The sequence below is a fragment of the Musa acuminata genome, chromosome BXJ1-8 (assembly GCF_036884655.1).
Source record: "Musa acuminata AAA Group cultivar baxijiao chromosome BXJ1-8, Cavendish_Baxijiao_AAA, whole genome shotgun sequence".
In the NCBI taxonomy this organism is placed as follows: domain Eukaryota; kingdom Viridiplantae; phylum Streptophyta; class Magnoliopsida; order Zingiberales; family Musaceae; genus Musa; species Musa acuminata.
Genome location: NC_088334.1, coordinates 49472221 through 49489191, shown reverse-complemented (window position 1 = coordinate 49489191; position 16971 = coordinate 49472221). Strand labels below are relative to the sequence as shown.

Below are 16971 nucleotides of genomic sequence, written 5' to 3'. Positions count from 1 at the left end.
CCAACAAATAATCCCCAAATCAAACATATTAATCGCAGGCATATGGAGACGAACTCACATTAATATTAGGAAGACCAGCCGGGTCGGTATGTTTTGCAGATACGTCCCTGTGAAAGGATTAATTAGTAATAGAAAAATTATTTGAGGGCCTCATGTGAATTATTGTCACCACGATATATGAGGGAAAAAAAAGGGTGAGAGACCCCCAAATCTCGATCTCTTAATCGTCTCTCTTGCCCTCTCTCTTTCTCTCTCTCTCTCTCTCTCTCTCTCTCTTGTGTGGGAAGCGTCCGACCGCGAAGACAAACCTCCCACCGCCGCCCGAAATCGCCCGATATATCGCCTAATCCCGCTACCGATTCGCCTCTCCTCCGCCGCCTCCCCTAGCCCTCCTCTTCTCCCCCCCTTTCTTTTTTCCCCTTTTATTTGGTGGAAAAAGGGTGATTAAGATTAAAAAAAATCGAATAATTGGGGGTAAAAATCATCCGTTCTCTCGTTCCGTCTCTCTATCCTCAACCGGTTTCGACCGCCGCCCTCCGGCGCACGATGCTAGCCTGCGCCGCCGGCCGTCCTCTATAAATGCCCTTATCCCACCGAACCACCTCGATCTCGTGCCGTCGGGTCCCGAGGTGCGTCTCTTGAGCGCCAAATTCGTCCCCCGCCTCTTTGATTTTTCTTTCTTGTCTTGGACGGGGTTTCTCGTAGGGTGCCCTTCCAATCAGGATTTGTTCGCATCGTCCATCTTGTCGCTAGGTTTTCTATGGGGTTTTGGAGATTAATTTTGGGTTTCTCTTGCCTTCGATCATCCGATCCGTTCTTTTCTTGTGTTGGATTTGGTCGTTTGGAGGTCGATCAGTGTGGAGCCATAAGTGTGGTTTTCATCGGGTTTTCTCTTATCGGATTTTTGATCGCTCCTTTCCTGATGTAATTCGAATGGTTCTGGGATTTGCTTGCAAGATTTGTTCGTTACACATAACTTCTGCTCTGCAAGCCTCCGATTTCTGGGCATCAATTCTTTTTCTTCATGACAAGAAGTTGTTTTCGATGAAATGATAGCTGGTCGTCTCGGTTCGGTACCATGACTTCGTGTTTCTCTTTCTGCGTGTTATATCTTGGTCTTCTCAACTGGATCTCAAGTGGCCGAGGTTGTTAAATGGCTCTTCATTATGAGCTTGCATGATCTCGAGTTCAAAATGGAGCTTTCTAGTTGTATTTTATTTATAAATTGCTATAGAAAAGAATATAGCTTTAAGCTTTCGTAGTATCAAATATGCTGAATTAAAGAAAAATCCTTCTTTTTGCTCCATATTCTTGCAGTACGTTTTTGCGTGGAAGAATCTCTATGTCAGGGTAAATGGCATTCTTCAGGAACTATAATAGCAAAATAAATTCTGGACACAACCTTGATGAGAAGGTAGAGGAGGATAGACCAGCTGAAGACTATAATTCTGTAGGGAATAGAAATGTGGATGTCAATGTCAACTATAATGACGCTGACATGACAGGAGATGCTAATCAGAATGAGGAAGAACAATTTAATACTGGCAGACTGCAAATTGACAACTCTGAAGGAGATGCAAGTGGGAAGCTTGGAAAGAGAGCAGCTCCTACCGGTGCATGGGGCTCAAAATTTTGGAAGGTCTGCCAACCAATGTCTGATTCTGGGGATGCAGAGTATGATCATAATGATTTAGGTGAGGATGCTGGAGATAATTATTCGGAAGATTCGAATGGGCAGAAAGATAGGAGACAGTCCCAAAGAGAACATGTAGAAGTACCAGCAGAGGAAATGCTCTCTGATGATTACTATGAGCAGGATGGCGAGGAACAAAGTGACTCCCTACATGGCAGCGGACCGAGCCATCTAAATGTAGCTGGTTCCAGGTTACTAACACAACCAGTTTCTGTCAGTAAGAGCATCGCAAAAGGTGCCAAAGTGGCGAGGCACGAAGAATACAATGATGATGGTGATGATGATGACGATTATGATGAAGATGATGAGGAAGAAGGTTATGTTAATGTCATCCACCACATCCTTTTAGTATCCTTTTCGCTTCTGTTTGCACAATTGAACTACTTTTTGGTGTCAGTACTTGTAACCTTGTTACTTCTGTTTTATTTTCAGAAGACGATCCAGATGATGCTGATTTTGAGCCAGAGTCTAGTGATACAGGCAAGGGCAGAAAAAGCAAGGTTGGCTTGTCATATACTGTTCTTTATATTATCATGAGAAGTATTTTCAGTCTTTGGTTGTTCGATTGGAAAAAAATTGCTTTACTTTTCTCAAAATCTGTAGATACTTTCTCACTTGAGCATTGAGTTTATGACAATATTCTGTCACCATAATAGTTCGGTGCTTCCATTTCCTCAATTTTCTCACCTTGACTTAGAATCATTGTTAGTTACATGGACAACCTTGTTAGTGATAGATGTAAGCTTGACACCATGAATGAATCAAATGAAAATATAGTTCAAATAGATGATCTGGAAGTTCTGGAAAAGTAAAACTTAACATCTTGGATCTATTGTTCATGGAAGGGGATGCTGCAAAAGGTTTTTGTGTAAGTCCAGAATGGGATGTTTAAAACAGGAGAGCATGTAGAGTACCATGTATTTGTCGGGTACTCCTTTGATTGATATGAGAATTCTGTAAGATTAAAGGAGAATTTTAGAAGATAATTCTAAAGCAAGACATTTTTTTGGGCATTGGATGTTGGGAGACAGGATATATATAAGCTCATACTATATAAATTTGGGTTTGAGGTGGGTGCCTTTTCCCATGAGAGAAGATACAATAATTGATTAGTTTTATGAATAAATAGAGATTGATGAGGATAACGTGAAAAAATTGCTGAAAGTTTTGAAAGCTTGTCCAAGAAAGGGTTATATATGTACAATGACAAGGAGATGATTTTTGGACCTATGGACCTGGTGGTTGGAGCAAAGCTAAAGGCTAAAAAGGATTTAGTTTGTAATGATATGGATTAAGAAATGATATGGTCACACTTGGATGATCTAGTTGCATATGGGGATGGCATGAAAAAAAATTGAAGTTTCATCAACATGTTTTTTCTTAAATTCTTTTGATTCAGATCCTTGATAAGGAACAGTTTATGCAACTTTTGGATAAGGATTTACTTGGAGGAAGAATAGTCTTGTTGAAACTGTTTTATGTATTATTCAGTACCCACTACATGGTTGACGTGGATCATCTGGATAACTATGTCCATATCGGAGCATATAAAAATTTCTTAATCTTGTGTCTGATGGTGGTTAAAACCAGTTAAAAAGGCAGAAAAGAATATAGAACATGCACTGGAAAAGTTGATTTCTTGAAGGAATGTTTGGGTGAGAATAGTTGCTAAAGTGTTATCAACATTTTGTACAGTAAAGTGTAGTTGCTTTGAAATCGAGTCTAGCTAAAAAAACTCAGATTAAGAGGAGAAGGTTGTTTTATTTTAGCATTCATATATGTTAAAAGATTGGTATTGGAATTGAGATCAGATAGGGACGTTATGGTTGAGATTGACAATATCAATCTAATTAGATTAGCCAAATAGAAGTCAGACAAGATGGTGATTTAGATTTTAGAACATCAAAAATAAAAACATAAAATAGTAAAACAATTACATAAAGTAAAATAACATTTAAGAAAATGAAAATATCCTATGCTGACAGATCATTTATGCTCATTTTATAAGATGTCTTACTTTGAAAAAACATGATATTATATAATAGATAATAGTAAAAAATAGTTGAGACCAATTCATTAAAAAAGCTATGATGTACTTATTGGAAATCATTATTATCATTCAATATTACTATAAATAATTGGGGATGGTTGAGTGCATTAAGGATCCTGCTATTTTGAGTTCTGAGGATGAGGGGGATTAGTATACGACACCTTACCCTTGCAAGTAAATAGTTGTTTCCATGAAGTTATAGTAAATCAAGGAATCCAACTTTAAGTAGGCCTGGTTTCATCTGGCATACTGACATGTACTGCAATACCAATGTGTTGGAGGTGAGAGGAGGAGGACCGAAAAAGAGGCAGCCAGTGGATGGACATGCATTAGTGGATGATGGTGGCCGGGCAACAACGAGATGAAGAGGTCTTGTGAATCATGAGCCACCCACCACGATTGGAGCAGACCAGGTCCCCCCAAATGGGGCGGACCAAGCTTCCCGATCGGAAAACCATCCTGTCAAGAAATTCAAGTAAAAGATGGTTCTTTTTCATATAACTAACTCTCATATGATTGTGGATATTCAAACCTTTTCTTTTTTCTGCTGTTTTCCTTTTCTTGTAGGGTAAAGAGTCTGATTAGTTACTTGACACTAAAAATAGAGAACACCTGTTTACTGGATGGCTATAAACTATAATTTTTTGCCAGGATACTTTCTAAAATTTGATCAAGTTTTGTTGTTTAATGTAATCCAAAGAAAATTCCATGTGCTTTTTTTATCGGATTTGCACATCTCAGTGAGTAATTTTTGATGTAACTCCATCTCCAAAACCTGCTGTTTATTAACTGAATTTAGTATGCTTTTGCTTGCTATGTGCTTACTCTTGCTGAATTGCAGGAAAAAGCATCAGACAGTGATGATTTTGATGACGACAATGAAGATGACATTGATCTCTCTGAGGAAGATGATAATGATTATTTTGATAATCGACGAAGACGAATGCCACGTAAAGTTGGACAAAGTTTGAAACAGAAAGACACTAAACCTTCTGTAAATATACGACGAAAAAGAGGCAGAACTTTTTCAGATGAAGAATATCATTCATCAGGAAATGACTTAGAAGAAGATAGTGAAGAAGACCTCAGTCGTAAGGCAAGGAGTTCATCTCAGTCACGCAAGAGAGGTGGGGGCAACTCTACCATGACTGCAAATACCAATCTTATCAGCAGTGAACTTCGGACGTCTGGTAGGTTGGTAAAAAAAGTTTCTTATGCTGAAAGTGAAGAAAGCGAGGATGTTGACGAGGAGAAATCAAACAAATTTCAAAAGGTTTGGATTTCTATGGAATTTTACTTATTAATCTTTGTTATTGTTGGCAGTTGTTTTGTTGCTATTATTGGAGTTACTTTAAGGGTGCTGCTACACCATTGAATCACAAAATTATCATTTTGGCACTCAAGTGAATTAAAAGTTCATGTGAGGCATAAAAGGGAATTGAGAACTTCAATTGTGTACATATCTCATGGAGCCAATTACCGGTTCAATGGTCATTAGTTGGCAGAAGTGACTATGGAGTTACTCCAAGAGGAGCCATTTAACTTATCACTTTTCTGTTTACTTTATGTATACTCATGTATACTTAAATACGTAAGGTTTTAGGTGTGTGCATGTGTTGCTAGTGTATCAATATATATATATTTTTGCACTTGAAATCATAATAATCTTTCTTTCCTTGATCTGAAGATATATGCTTGGCAGTTACCTCACCGTAGTTCCATTTAATCACCTTTTGCTTATAGAAAACCCAGAGTGCTATCTTGATTGCACATAAACTTCTATATGAATGATCTTCTATTCTGGTTCATATTCATACTACTGATCCATTTCACTCATGTTCAAGTTTTTAACTGTAATAGTCTTATTTTTGTTAATTAGGAGGATGCTGAGGAAGATGATGGTGATTCAATTGAAAAGGTGCTTTGGCACCAGCCCAAAGGTACGGCTGAAGATGCTATGAGGGACAACAGATCAACCCAACCTGTTGTATTTAGTAGTATTTCAGACTCCGAACCTGTTTGGGATGATGTTGAGTTTTATGTAAAATGGAAAGGACAATCATATCTTCACTGTGAATGGAAATCATTTGCCGATCTCCAAAATGTAAGATGTACAATTTGGCCACATATTTGTTGGTGCAATGTGCAAATTCTCTATTTATTTATTTTTCCTTGACATTGAATATTGACTCTGTATCATGAAATCACCTGATGGTTCCGGATTTACCAGCTTAGTGGATTCAAGAAGGTACTTAACTACATAAAAAGGGCAACGGAGGAAAGACGACACAAAAAGGCCTTGTCACGTGAGGAGGTGATAACCTACCTCGGTATTTTCTTCTTTTAAACTTGATAAAAAACTGTGTTAATTTGATTCATTTTCTGATGGTTTTACTTGTATTTTTTTTTCTGATGTTTTTACTTGTATTTTTTGGATACAAGTTAATTAGAAATATAATTACTACTGAATTTGGTGCAACAAAACAACTGGTAAAATTGCATCTACATGGTTATGTTAACAAATTTACACTGCATAATTATTAATTTATGAGGCTGCCCTATTATGTCCGCATGGAATATGGTTCTTGGCGAAGACAAATTAGGTAAAGTTGGTACAATTGTTTCTAATTCCGAAGGTTTTCATAGTCATATTTTGTGATAGCATTAATTCTACTCTTTGTTTCTGCTTTAGCTTTTATTGGTTACCTTCTACTTTTTGTAGTGAGTTTAGAAAACATCAGCCAGCTTTATAATGGATGCATCGGGTTGTAGTTCTTTTTCCTTATAAGAAGGATAGATGTGGGCCTATCAGAACTTTATATCATCGATGGAGTAAAATAATTGTTGTACTATCATAAGCAGTTGTAGTTTCTTTTCTCGTATACATATCAACGTGACCTTAATATGATGGTGTAGTTAATTAAAAAAATCAGGTTCACATTTATATTCTCTTAACTGTATCATGCTTAAGACTATTGAAAAGGATGAAGCAATCTTTAAAGGTTTGCTCGCTGGAGATTGGTTTGTTTACATAGTTTACAGATTATGTCTTAATCTTACATTTTTGATGAGAAATCTTGTCTTTATCCACTGTACTTGTTGTCTTCTGAATCATCTCACAAGCAACCTTTGTTTTGGAACGTCCACCTGCGTATTCAGTATGTTTCTTTTGGTATATTTATGGTGGTGACTGAAAAGTTTTATGGTGGCAATGCATAAAAATGGTGGTCTTAATTTAAAATCACCGGATCACATTTTTATCCATATTGGCCCATTCGAGCATTTAGTTCAGTTGCTGATTTGTATTATATTGTGTCATTGTCTGCACTTCTTTCTTATTAGATGGTTTGCATCGTTTCCTTCTGAATTTTGTGATGAAAACAACAACTTAATTAATTTAAAAATGATATTTAATATACTCTGATGGATGCCACTTTTTAGTTTTGTATGAAACTTTGTGCCTTTTCCTTATGTCTGCAATATTTTTGTATATTGGGAACAAGTGATTTAATTTTTTTTCTTTGAACAGATTGAAGTTCATGATGTTAGTAAGGAAATGGAGTTAGACCTTCTCAAGCAATACAGCCAGGTTGTATTTGCTATCATCTTTTATCTTTATAATTCACTCTTATGTTTTTTGGTACCAATATTTCCCCCATGATGATGGTCCTTCAACTGGCTTGTGGTTGCGTGATGATCAGGTAGAAAGGATATTTGCAGATAGGATCAGTAAAATTGGTGGTGATGATGTGGTACCAGAGTATTTGGTCAAGTGGCAAGGACTTTCTTATGCTGAAGCAACTTGGTATGATTTTTCTCTTAATATAGTCGTGGACAAGAATACAGTAGATGCTCTGCACAAACATGTAAACTAAATGGACAGCAACTAGAATGAGAAGGTATCGCTGCACATATTGATATAGAGTATGCTGGATAATTGTACATGTTAACACCAACATATTACTTTAATCTGACTAAGAAAAACGTTTCTCTTTAGTGTTTTTCTTAAATGTGAAGTTGTGAACTTTAATTGGTTGTGGCATTCTTGGGTTGTTTATCAGTAGTTCGAAAACAAACCTCTGACTGATGTAGTAATACTAGTTCACTGAAAGTTGCTTTAATGATGACATCCTTCTTGAGAATGATGCCTCTTATCTTGTTGAGATTTAAGCTTCAGAGGAGGAAAACTGAAGGATTTATTTTGTTTATGAGGGATCAGTGATGATGACAATAGTGGGGCATTGATGACAAGGTCTGTGGTAATAATGGTGGCTGCATCTGTGGTGATTATGAGTTATGAGTCTTATTTATGACTATTAACAAAGATGGCAGGCAATGATGACAACATGCTCAACTTATTAAAGAGAAGCTTTGTAGAACTTCGGAAAATTATTGAAGTAGTTTGTCAAAGCCTGATTAAGATTGAAAAGCTAGAAAACTAATTTTTTTGATTTAACTAAATTTTTGTTTCTTATTTGTTCAGCTTTTCATCATTCTTACAAATTTTTTTCTGGCATCTTTTGTTTTGATTTGCATACTAGTTTAAATGAATTTTTATACACCTTTAGTAGGTTTTGTCAAGCCATTCTCATTTTTTCCCTTTATTTTGTATTCTGCTAGCTAAATTTGCAAGGCAGATGAATGAGGCAGAAAAGCTTTCAAAATTTCATTTATTTATATTATTCTTTGTTTCTGATTGATTAATGAGTTGCATTTACTATTCATTGTAGACTGGTGTTTCACTTTATTAGGGCTGCTTTTTGTAAATTCTTGTGAATCTTCAGCGACATTTTTCATATGTTGTCTAAATCTGCTGATCTTAAAAACATCGTTATTGCTCTCTTTTCTAATATATCTGAAACATATCTTCATATTTAGGTTTTAGCTTTGGCTAGTTAAAGGATCTTGACGGACAATCTCATACTTCTACTCACTCTCTAAATCATTCTAAAATGAAGTTGCAATAGTATAGTTACTGCTTTTGTGATCTTTCTTTGCATTGTTTTTCACTTTTTCTACTGTTTTCAGATCTGGTACTGATTTTATCATAACTTTCTATTTTACTCTGGATCACTCCTCCTTTCATGTTTCACATATACTATCATAAAATGCGCCATGATTCACTTAGGCATGTCCCACACTTCATGCCTGCGCTCTACGAGATCTTAGTGTCTCAGTGCACATTGACTCTTTGATAACCTGATGATTGATATTGGACACAGTTTTGGAAATTTAGCAGCACTGCATCTTAGGAGGTTGAAACATATCATGTTCACGGGGAACTATGAGAGATGAGTACAAGTTCTGTTTCATTTCTTCCTTTAGCATGTATATGTTTGTGGTTGATTATAAAGATCATTGAGAATACAGATATAATCTGTCACCAAGCATTTTGGTACAGGGGAATGTAAGTAATACCTCAAAACCATGTTGTTGGCAATTTGTCGGGGAATGTAATATAGATTATGAGATGGTCTTACATATTTCAATGATCTACTTGCTTAGCTTGAAAAACTATTGCTCATCGCTTATCATCTGTTTGACCATGTCACTTCGGATGGAGAACGTTCCATATATTAGTATTGTCCTTATTGGATGCTGTTTAATAGGTTAACGCACATCCATGTTTTGTTGAGGATTCGATAGTCGATACAGTATATTACCTCTGGAAGAAGATGGTTTGAGCTGATAATTAGTTGTAAAGAAGACTGTACACAGGGTTGCTTTATGTATAGTTATGGCTTTATGTCCATAAATTAAAACCTTTTTTTGCTATAAATAAGTATTTCCATGTTTTCCTTGGAATATTGTAATTTTGCATTTGTTTCAAGTTAATAATTGATTGTGGTGAAGACTGTGCACATGGTAATTTTGGTATACTGTTGTTTTCATTATGCCCTAAAACTAAAAACCTTTGTTTTTTTTTTTTTGTAATAAAGTGAGGTATTACTTTAAAGAAAAATGTTGTTAACCTCTTCCTGCAAATGCTCGTCACATATGAATTACTGGTGCCACTATCTTACCGCAGGGAAAAGGATACTGATATTGCTTTTGCTCAGGATGCAATTGATGAATACAAGGTACAATTATATGTGAATTTGTCTAAACTCTTTAGACAGTATGTTTGATTTCTTAATGTTTATGAAACTTTACAAGCTGTTGTTTCATTGATAGATTGGCTCCATGGGTGTTTTCTCACCATTAAATTTTGTCAATTGCAGTGTCACTTGATATCCAAATTCTTTAGTTCTCTTTGGCCTTTTTTGCTCATGACACCACTGGCTAGAAATGATTTGTCACCTTACTGGTGCACTTTGGTCATGTTCAAACATTTTGAGAGTTCCCTCATTTTATCTTGAATACTTCTTTTTTCCATAAATGCAAACATCTTTAATGCTTCAACTAAAGTTTGCAATTTCGGGTACTGGACCTGTGCCAGTCCCTGGTTGGACCTGTACGGACGCATTCTGTTTTTAGCATATCAATACACAGTTAGCCATAATATATCGTAGTAGCATTGGGGATGGAGATCATGAAGGAAGGAGGAAGAGGAAGGCAAACAAAGAAGAAGAGGAGGAGATGTACTGGAGCTGCTGGAGTTATCAGCAGGTGGAGGGCATGTGGGTCACTGGTTAGACCTGTAAATTCCAGCTGAACCGTATTGAACTGGTCAAGATTAAAATCCTTGGCTTCAACTATTGAGACTGTACATACTAAGCATCAAGGTACGTTGCAGTAGGAGGAAAACTTGGGCAAAACAATCTCAAATGAGAGGGTTGATAACATGTTTTGCAATACTGTACCATACCGCTCGGTATGGACGGTCCGTACCAGTCCGATTGAGGACTGATATAGATGATACATCAGTACATCTTAGTGTATTGTGTGTCGGTACGCTCGGTATAGCTCGGTACTTATCGTACCGATAGCTGATCGGTATACCGGTACGATATGGTATTCAGAACCTTGGTTGATAGTATTGATACTAATTCCCAAAAGCTGGGTTATATATCAAGACTTAGTCATTCTTTACTGGCTAAGACTATCATCAATTTTTTTTAACTCATAGAAACTAGTGTCTTGTTTAGGCTTATACTTTAGCTCATGGAGTGAATATGATGTTCTTCTGACTGAGTTTAGAAATTTGATATTGTGTGTTGCTGAAGCAGATGATATAACAGACTGCAGAAAAGATGTAGCGGAGGGTTGAATTTTGGGTCTATATTGGGTTTTAGCAGCCTGGCAAACCAGTATGTCAATGGGGATTTAGATTTTAACATTCTGATAGAAGAGGCTGTCTTGGAAAAAAGGAAAAGGATAACAACACGGGCAAATGAAACAAAAACATATTTGCATATCTAATAAATTTTTTCATGTAACATGGTTGGTGACCTGACTGTAAAGGTTTGAACCCTAAACTAGCTTGAAACTCCTTTGTATTGTTAGGGGCCTGGTCTGTTAGTTGAAAAATTATTGGAATTATTCAAAGCATTTAACATATGACACGAAAAGCAAAGGTCAAAAGATTGTATAAATCATTTTGTTGCAGTAGTGCTGGTTAGCTGGTCTGGTATATACTGCATGTTTTGTAAGTATATTGGGGACAATAAACTAAGTATATTGGAGACAGTAAACGCATATGGATTTTCTCTTGCAAGCAAGCAAAGGGCGGTTTCTGTGTTTGGGTAATTTAGTGCAATTCTTTTTTCATGTTTTTTTTGATACATGAACAAAACTTCAATAGCAGTGTTATTTTGAAGTCTTCTAGTTTGAATTAAATTATTATTTCCTCTTCTAGTTTCTGCTCATTATTTGTTTTGAAAGCAAATAACAGCTTTAGTTCTTCTGTTTCAGCATAGAAGAACTCCAAGGTGTTAAACATATAAGCAGAATTCATTCTGAGTCACATAATTGGGCTAATAGTTGTCTCTTTTAGATTGTATGATACTTTTCAGTTGAAAAGGAACTGAAGTGGCTAGTGGCATTTTTGGCTGTTTTTTTTTTCCTTCTTTCTGATCTCTCTCTTCTTTTTCCTCTTAGTGGCTACATAATATCAGTTTTGCCTCAAGGTTTCTTCATTGATCAATCACTAAAATATGTCTGATTCAACAATAACTTTCAGTCTGCAAATGTTCATCAATTATTATTTACATTTTTATTTGCTGTTCCTTTCTTCTGCTATTAATATTGCTTTCTTTAGCAGTCATTTTTCTTTTTCCGTATATTTTATTAGGATAATCTATGGCTTGATCTGGAACTGTTTTCATGCTTTTAATGAGAGCTAAAAGGTGACTGCAACCATAATGTATAGGTGGTATATAGATTGTAGACTCCTTATTTTGATTAGTCAGCACTATTCATATATATTGGTATGCCACAAATTACTGCCATTCATTTGTAGCTTTGTGGATGTATGTGTTTTCTTTGTTTGTTCATATACAGTTTTCCTGTATCAGGTTCGTGAAGCTGCCACAACTGTACAAGGAAAAACGGTCGATTTTCAGCGGAAGAATAGCAAAGGTTTGCTGTATTCCATGCATTCATGTCATAAACATATGTTTAACATGCTGGACTGTTAGGTGAAATTGATATGTGCTATCTTGTCTTTTTTCTTGGGTCATTCCTTTGATCTTAAAAACTTGGTTAAACATAGATGTCGAAGCATTATTAGAATGACAACATTCTAAAGTAGAACTCACAACCTGGGAACAAAATTGAAGAATTACTTATCTTTAAATATTTTACAAATATTTATATAAACAAAAATATGTTTTTATATCATCCAGAAAATTTAATTTCATAACACATGCAACTCATAATGTGCATGACAAGCTGATGTGCAAGACATGTGAATAGATGAGTTGGGTTTTGAGTTGTAAAGCAAGGTTCATCATACCGTAATGTACCGCTCGGTGTGAGTGGTATGCATTGGTCCATTAGAGGACCGTTATGGGTGATGTATACTGGTATGTTGGTACATCCCATCGTATCATGTGTTGGTATAATTCGGTACATACTGTATCGATGGTTGGTTGGTATACTGAGACGGACTGCTAAGGAAAACCATGTTATAAAGTAAGTTGATTTTTTAGGAATTGAGATGTTAATTTTTGTTTGAAAGCACGGTTCACAATTTTGTGTCAGTGACTATACCGGTCTGGCTTTGGCGGTACAGGCCCCGGTACTGGGCATACCGTCTGTTTTACAGTGGTTCTTGTACTGGTAACCGGGCAGCATTGCAATCCTTGTTTGAATGTATTGTCAGGATATTGTTATGTGTTAACTGTCTAATTCTTCATACTGTTTATAGATTTATCTGATCAAGTTTGTATTATTGGTTTATTTAATCAAATTGGCACTAGAAATAGATAAATGGTCTTTTTTCTTCTATTTTTGGGTTTGGTTTTAGCTAGTCTGCGAAGGCTTGATGAACAGCCTGAATGGCTGAAGGGGGGCAAACTTCGTGATTATCAGCTTGAGGGATTGAATTTCCTGGTTAACAGGTTCTCTCACTTACCTGAATCAATTCATGTTATTCAATGTCAGATAAGATGTTTAATAATGGCCTTCTTGCAACACAGTTGGAGAAATGATACAAATGTTATTTTAGCTGATGAAATGGGCCTTGGTAAAACTGTCCAGTCAGTTTCTATGTTAGGATTTCTACAGGTATGTTGCTTTAATATTCTGTCGTTTCCTTAGCAATATACTCTTCTTTTTTGGTTAAGGCATCAATTCTTTTATTCTTCATTATTGCAGAATGCTCAACAGATACAAGGGCCTTTTCTTGTTGTTGTACCTCTCTCAACACTATCAAACTGGGCACGAGAATTTAAAAAATGGCTTCCTGAAATGAATATTGTTGTGTATGTTGGAAATCGTGCTAGCAGAGAGGTAAATCATTTGTGCAATTTTTTTTCTCAATTTTATGGCCATAATAACTGGAGGAAAATATTCTTTTGATAAAAAATGAACTTAATTTGTATTGTGAACTTTAATGTATTATTGTTTCTTCTTCTTCTTCCTCTTTTTTTTTTTCGTTTTAGCTTTCGAGTCTTCTGCAGGTTGAATGTGTAGTAATTTCTCATGGGCATTTCTATATTAGATCATTTCTATGCTGTATCTTGTAATCCTTACCTTATAGCAATTGCGGGGGATGAAGAAAGATGAAAGGATTTGTTGGATCACTGACCAACAGAAGATGAAGATATATCCTCTCCTTATCTTCATCTGTTTCTTTTTTCCTCCTTTGCTGCCATGCAGAGGCAATCTATGCTTTCTTTTTCTTCTGTAACATGCATGGGTTAGGATTAATTTTATTTCTAGATATCTTTATGTTGACTATTCTTCTAGTTTTTGTTCTTTTAAGTTTCTGATAGTTTCCTGGACGTCTTTGATTGCCAGAATGCGGCTGATGTGGTTGCATAGCGTCTAAGTGATGGGAATCAATTTGGCAACTTATCTGCTTTCAATAAACTCTATTTTTTCAATCAGGAGATTGAATGCATGATGATTAATGAATATGATGGTATCTAGTTAATGTAAGAAGTCTTGTAAGCCATTCTGATTTTAAACATTATCTAAATTAGATTAGAAGTTGCTGCAGCATTATGAGGAACTGGATGGATCTTTCCTGTTCAAGAGAAACACGGGAAAAATTATGGCAATGACCATTATACATTTTGAGAAAAACAATAAGCTGTGGTTGATTTAAAGTCGGGAGGCATAGCAATCAATCCACTAAATGATATTCTCATTGAAATAGAAGAACTTGAGCCAGATATAGGATTAGATATCTATAACTTAAATTTTTTGTCAACCAGATAAAGTTTTCTGTTACATCTTGTCAAATAATTAATTAATTGTAAAATATTTTTTGTATAAACCCTAGAGCTTGACCTATTTGTTAATTATTTTCTCCTTGATTTACTTTTCAGACCAGGTCGACTGTTACTACATGATTTTTTACTTTTCTTGAAGCAGGTTTGTCAACAATTTGAGTTTTACACAAATAGAAAGAGTGGCAGAAATATCAAGTTTGACACATTGTTAACTACATATGAAGTGATATTAAAAGATAAGGTGGTATTATCTAAAATTAGATGGAACTACCTTATGGTTGACGAGGCGCACAGACTAAAAAATAGTGAAGCATCATTATACACTACTCTCCTGGTATTGCTCATATCTCACCTCTATACTTTGCTTTATAACAGATTGTTTTATGTGACTCATTTTGTGACACAGGAATTCAACACCAAAAACAAACTCCTTATTACTGGTACACCACTGCAGAACAGTGTCGAGGAATTATGGTGAATGTTAATTCTCTTGAAGTTTCTATTCATAGTATAGATTTAATTGAATTTGTTGTGTGTTTCAGATTTGTCTTGCTCAAGGTATATGAATGCCATATTTAGCTCTTAATTTGCTTCTAGATAGAATCATATTGTGGTTTAGTTTCACGAAGGCATTGTTGCACTTTGTACATACCTTTTTTAATATTATATGGAAACTACAATTCTACAACCATTATATACTCTAGTATTTGTTAAATGACTTTATCTCTTCCATGCCTTGTGAAATAGTTTGTTCAAGAACCATCATATATAAAATGTTATGAGAGAGATGAAAGTCCTGAAATTTATGGTTAATGGATTTGAGAAATATTGGTTGTTTGCTCCATTAGCTATATAGAGTTGCTTACACCATTAGCTATATAGTAAATGCAAACAATCGATATCCGGTCAATATATGAATCCATGCTTTACTCTATCGTATTCAAAAAGGTTATCTAGAAGTTCTGTTTGTGTTATTCTTTCCTAATTTAGTATCCAATTCATTTTATTTCGAAAATAAATGCATGTCGCCAAGGTAATTCCTAAGACTGATTATTTTGTTGTCAGCATCCTAAACCACAATTTGTGGCCATCAGCCCTAGATCCATGTTGTAATTTTCTCAAGAATGATGTAAATGAAGTTTGGTTCTCTCCAATTCATTTGTAATGATCAGGTGCTCTAGATAAATGATCAAGCTAGAATGCTTGGTTCCTTAGATTTATATAAGAAACCAATATGTTTACCATGCTTAATCAACATGGAACTAAATGCATTCAGAAGTTTGGTTTAAGCATTTCTTTCAAGTTACAATGTTGATTTCATATTCTTGGTTGTTTTTCTGTAAATCAAGGTAAACTCAAACTTTGCCGAACATAGTGGCTACTACCTCAATTTCACTTAATAATCAAGATGTCATGATTATTACTAGGTGATGTTGGATGTAGTAGCCACTAATTAGGTGTGACTTGTATATTTATGTAGTATGAGTTTTTAATTATGTATTTGTAATTCATGTATTGCATTTTTAAGATCATACATTTGTAGAAGTATTTTATGCATGTATTCTTGACATATGGTTTACAAGAGGTGTGAAAAATTAAAAACATAGATTGATTCATTATTGAAAAAAAGAGGTTTACAATATCTATATCAAAGGTATCCTAGCATTGGTCAGCAGCGAGAAGGGGGTAGGAGGAGGTGAAGGAGAAGGAAAGGATTAGGAGGAATATGAGATGGAGGAAGAGAAGGTGCAGAAGTATTGAAAGTGACACGGCAGCAGGCAGCATGAGGGAGCAAGCAGTGGTCGATGTCGGATCACAGCGAAAGCACAAGGCAGACGATAATCAGGGGAGAGAAGAGGAGCATAAGGATGGGAGAATTAGGAGAAAGAGGCATTAAAAAGTATATAGACAACCTGTCAAATAGAAAAAAAGAGATTAAATTAATTTCGAATTGGACCTTTCGTGCTCCTGAGCCAGGGTGGTCTTACTGTCCGATCAACTTAAAGTATATAGACAACCTGTCAAATTGAAAAAAAATAGATTAAATTAATTTCAAATTGGACCTTTCGTGCTCCTGAGCCAGGGTGGTCTTACTGTCCGATCAACCTAGTGGTAACCATCTTATTGGATCGGACCAGGCAAGAAACCTTGGTCAGTTTGCCTGTTCAAGTCAAAATCAGAAACACTGTTGTACCTCCTGGTTTGGGATCGAAACAAGAAAATAAAAATGAAAAAGAGGGTTTATTGGATCCAAAACTGACATCTGTTGGACGGCCACCAAATATCGGCATACCAGTTCAGTCAATGATTGGTATTAGTATTGGATCAAGATTTAGTGGTTGGTTATATTATACTGATCGAACAAATACGTAATCAGGTATCGCCCA

At 35.7% G+C, this 16971-nt stretch overlaps 1 protein-coding gene across 1 annotated transcript in view; it reads left to right on the top strand.

Moving 5' to 3' along the window:
- The first annotated feature begins 212 nt into the window (after positions 1-212).
- LOC135588531 (protein CHROMATIN REMODELING 5-like) overlaps positions 213-16971 on the top strand; it is a 30766-nt gene continuing 14007 nt past the window's right edge. The window contains exons 1-15 of the mRNA XM_065080703.1: positions 213-629; positions 1318-2009; positions 2126-2193; positions 4585-5016; positions 5623-5847; positions 5974-6057; positions 7273-7332; positions 7445-7548; positions 9772-9823; positions 12200-12263; positions 13153-13246; positions 13325-13412; positions 13503-13637; positions 14727-14918; positions 14991-15058. Coding sequence (XP_064936775.1) covers positions 1355-2009; positions 2126-2193; positions 4585-5016; positions 5623-5847; positions 5974-6057; positions 7273-7332; positions 7445-7548; positions 9772-9823; positions 12200-12263; positions 13153-13246; positions 13325-13412; positions 13503-13637; positions 14727-14918; positions 14991-15058 — 2321 coding nt within the window. The 5' untranslated portion in view covers positions 213-629; positions 1318-1354. The remainder of the gene's footprint in view (positions 630-1317; positions 2010-2125; positions 2194-4584; positions 5017-5622; positions 5848-5973; positions 6058-7272; positions 7333-7444; positions 7549-9771; positions 9824-12199; positions 12264-13152; positions 13247-13324; positions 13413-13502; positions 13638-14726; positions 14919-14990; positions 15059-16971) is intronic.